Source organism: Arachis ipaensis, chromosome B07 (genome assembly GCF_000816755.2).
Source record: "Arachis ipaensis cultivar K30076 chromosome B07, Araip1.1, whole genome shotgun sequence".
NCBI lineage: Eukaryota > Viridiplantae > Streptophyta > Magnoliopsida > Fabales > Fabaceae > Arachis > Arachis ipaensis.
This window is the reverse complement of record NC_029791.2, coordinates 7,293,448-7,295,460: the sequence shown is the minus strand read 5'-3', so window position 1 is coordinate 7,295,460 and position 2,013 is coordinate 7,293,448. Positions and strand designations below refer to the sequence as shown.

At 28.1% G+C, this 2,013-nt stretch overlaps 1 protein-coding gene across 1 annotated transcript in view; it reads left to right on the top strand.

Annotated features, from left to right (window-relative positions):
- LOC107609772 (GDSL esterase/lipase At2g04570) overlaps window positions 297-2,013 on the top strand; it is a 3,915-nt gene continuing 2,198 nt past the window's right edge. The window contains exon 1 of the mRNA XM_016311794.2: window positions 297-734. Coding sequence (XP_016167280.1) covers window positions 357-734 — 378 coding nt within the window. The 5' untranslated portion in view covers window positions 297-356. The remainder of the gene's footprint in view (window positions 735-2,013) is intronic.

Genomic DNA, 2,013 nt, shown 5'->3' with positions numbered 1-2,013 from the left:
TTAGGTTGGGTCGATGTTAAACTTTAGAATACGAATATAATTAGATTAAAAAAATTTTCGAAAAATAGAATATGATTGAAGTTTAGAGAGAATTTAAAGTGGTTAACGGAATTATAGAAGAGATACTGAAGGTTAGATTAATTTTAATGTCCAGAGCCATCCAAAAGAACTGTGGGCTTGCCTAAGCAATTATGGTTGCCAACAACTTCTTCACCCAAACCTCAAAAGATCAAAGGTTCCATTAATAGTCCCTAACCAATTAATATATATTTATTATTTCACTTATTCACCCCTCACCCTACCTTATAATAATAACTAACTTCACTCCAAATTCATCATATTCACACTAAAAAATAATGGAACTCCACAACAACATTCCAATGTTCATCCTTCTAGTCTTCATGATGATGATCACAAGTAATGGTGGTGCTGCTGCAAATGTTCCAGCAATAATTGTGTTTGGTGATTCATCAGTGGATGCAGGGAACAACAACTTCATTCCAACAATTGCTAGGAGCAATTTCCAGCCATATGGACGTGACTTTGAAGGTGGGGTTGCAACTGGGAGGTTCAGCAATGGAAGAATACCCACTGATTTCATTTCTGAGGCTTTTGGACTCAAACAATTTGTGCCTGCTTACTTGGATCCTAAGTACAATATTACTGATTTTGCCACTGGTGTCACTTTTGCTTCTGCTGCCACTGGTTATGACAATGCAACCTCTGATGTTTTGGTAATTTCTCATCATTATGATCATGTCCTGTTTTTTATTTTTTATTAGAAAAACATCATGTAACATAAATATTGAGACAAAAATAATAATATATATATATAAGTAAATGATCAAATTTATTTTCAAATGATCATTTGTTCTTTGAATTGGTCTTTGAAAATTTTTTAAATAATGATCATTTGTCCTTAAAAAATTTTAAGTTGATCATTAGTTCTTTCGTCACTTTCATTACTTATGATGTAGAGTTTGCTGATATGATATGACACGTTAAGTGACATCAAAACACACACTGACAATTCTCATTGGCTACTAAGATGATAAGTTTATAAAATTAGATCAAATCAACTTTAAATTGAAAAATTTTAATGCCTCAAAGTTCATCTCAATTTGAAATTGATTTGATCTAATTACATAAATTTATCATGTTAGCAGCTAATTAGGACTGTTAGATGTATGGTCTGAACAATGTGATATGATATCATTTGATATGCCACATCAGCAAATTTTGATACTGTTCGCAACGAAAGTGACAAAAAAAACTAATCTGACTAACTTAATATTTTTGAAGGACGAATTTATTTTAAAAAAAATTAAGGACTAATTTCGAGAATAATTTTAACTATTTGCTTATATATATAAATATTCTGTTAAGCCTATTTTTACAAAAATATTTTCATATAGTGATGATAGTTAAGAATTATTAAATAATTTGACATAATTGATTAAATTACTTAATATAATATATATTTATATTGTAACTATAAAATATGTTTAGGTGAATAATCACCTTATATGTTAAGTAGATATTCACATAACAATCAAATTTTTTATTTCATATTTGTTTAAATATGTTTATATTTCAATCTTAAATTACATACTAAACACATTATACATAACAATCAATATTTTTTAATAAACTCTCGTAAGATCTTATTTTAATATGCTTTTAAAAATTAAAATTACGTTTTACATTTTAATTTGTCTCCTTGTTTTTAATAGTTACTAACTTTGGTATCACTCATAATGTTAGGGAAAAGCTTTTGAAACCCGTGAAATATGTAGAAATGGTAAAAGTATTATTAATGTATGTAGTGATGTTAAGGTATGGAGCGGAGATTCACATGTATGTGCATATCTAAATCAGACGATATAAATATTTATGTGAAAGTGATGTGTTAAGTATGGTGTCCAATACAGAATGATGTGCAGAACTGCAGATATACATTATTTCTCTTATTTTATATAATAAAAAAAAAACACAAAAAAATTCATCACCCAT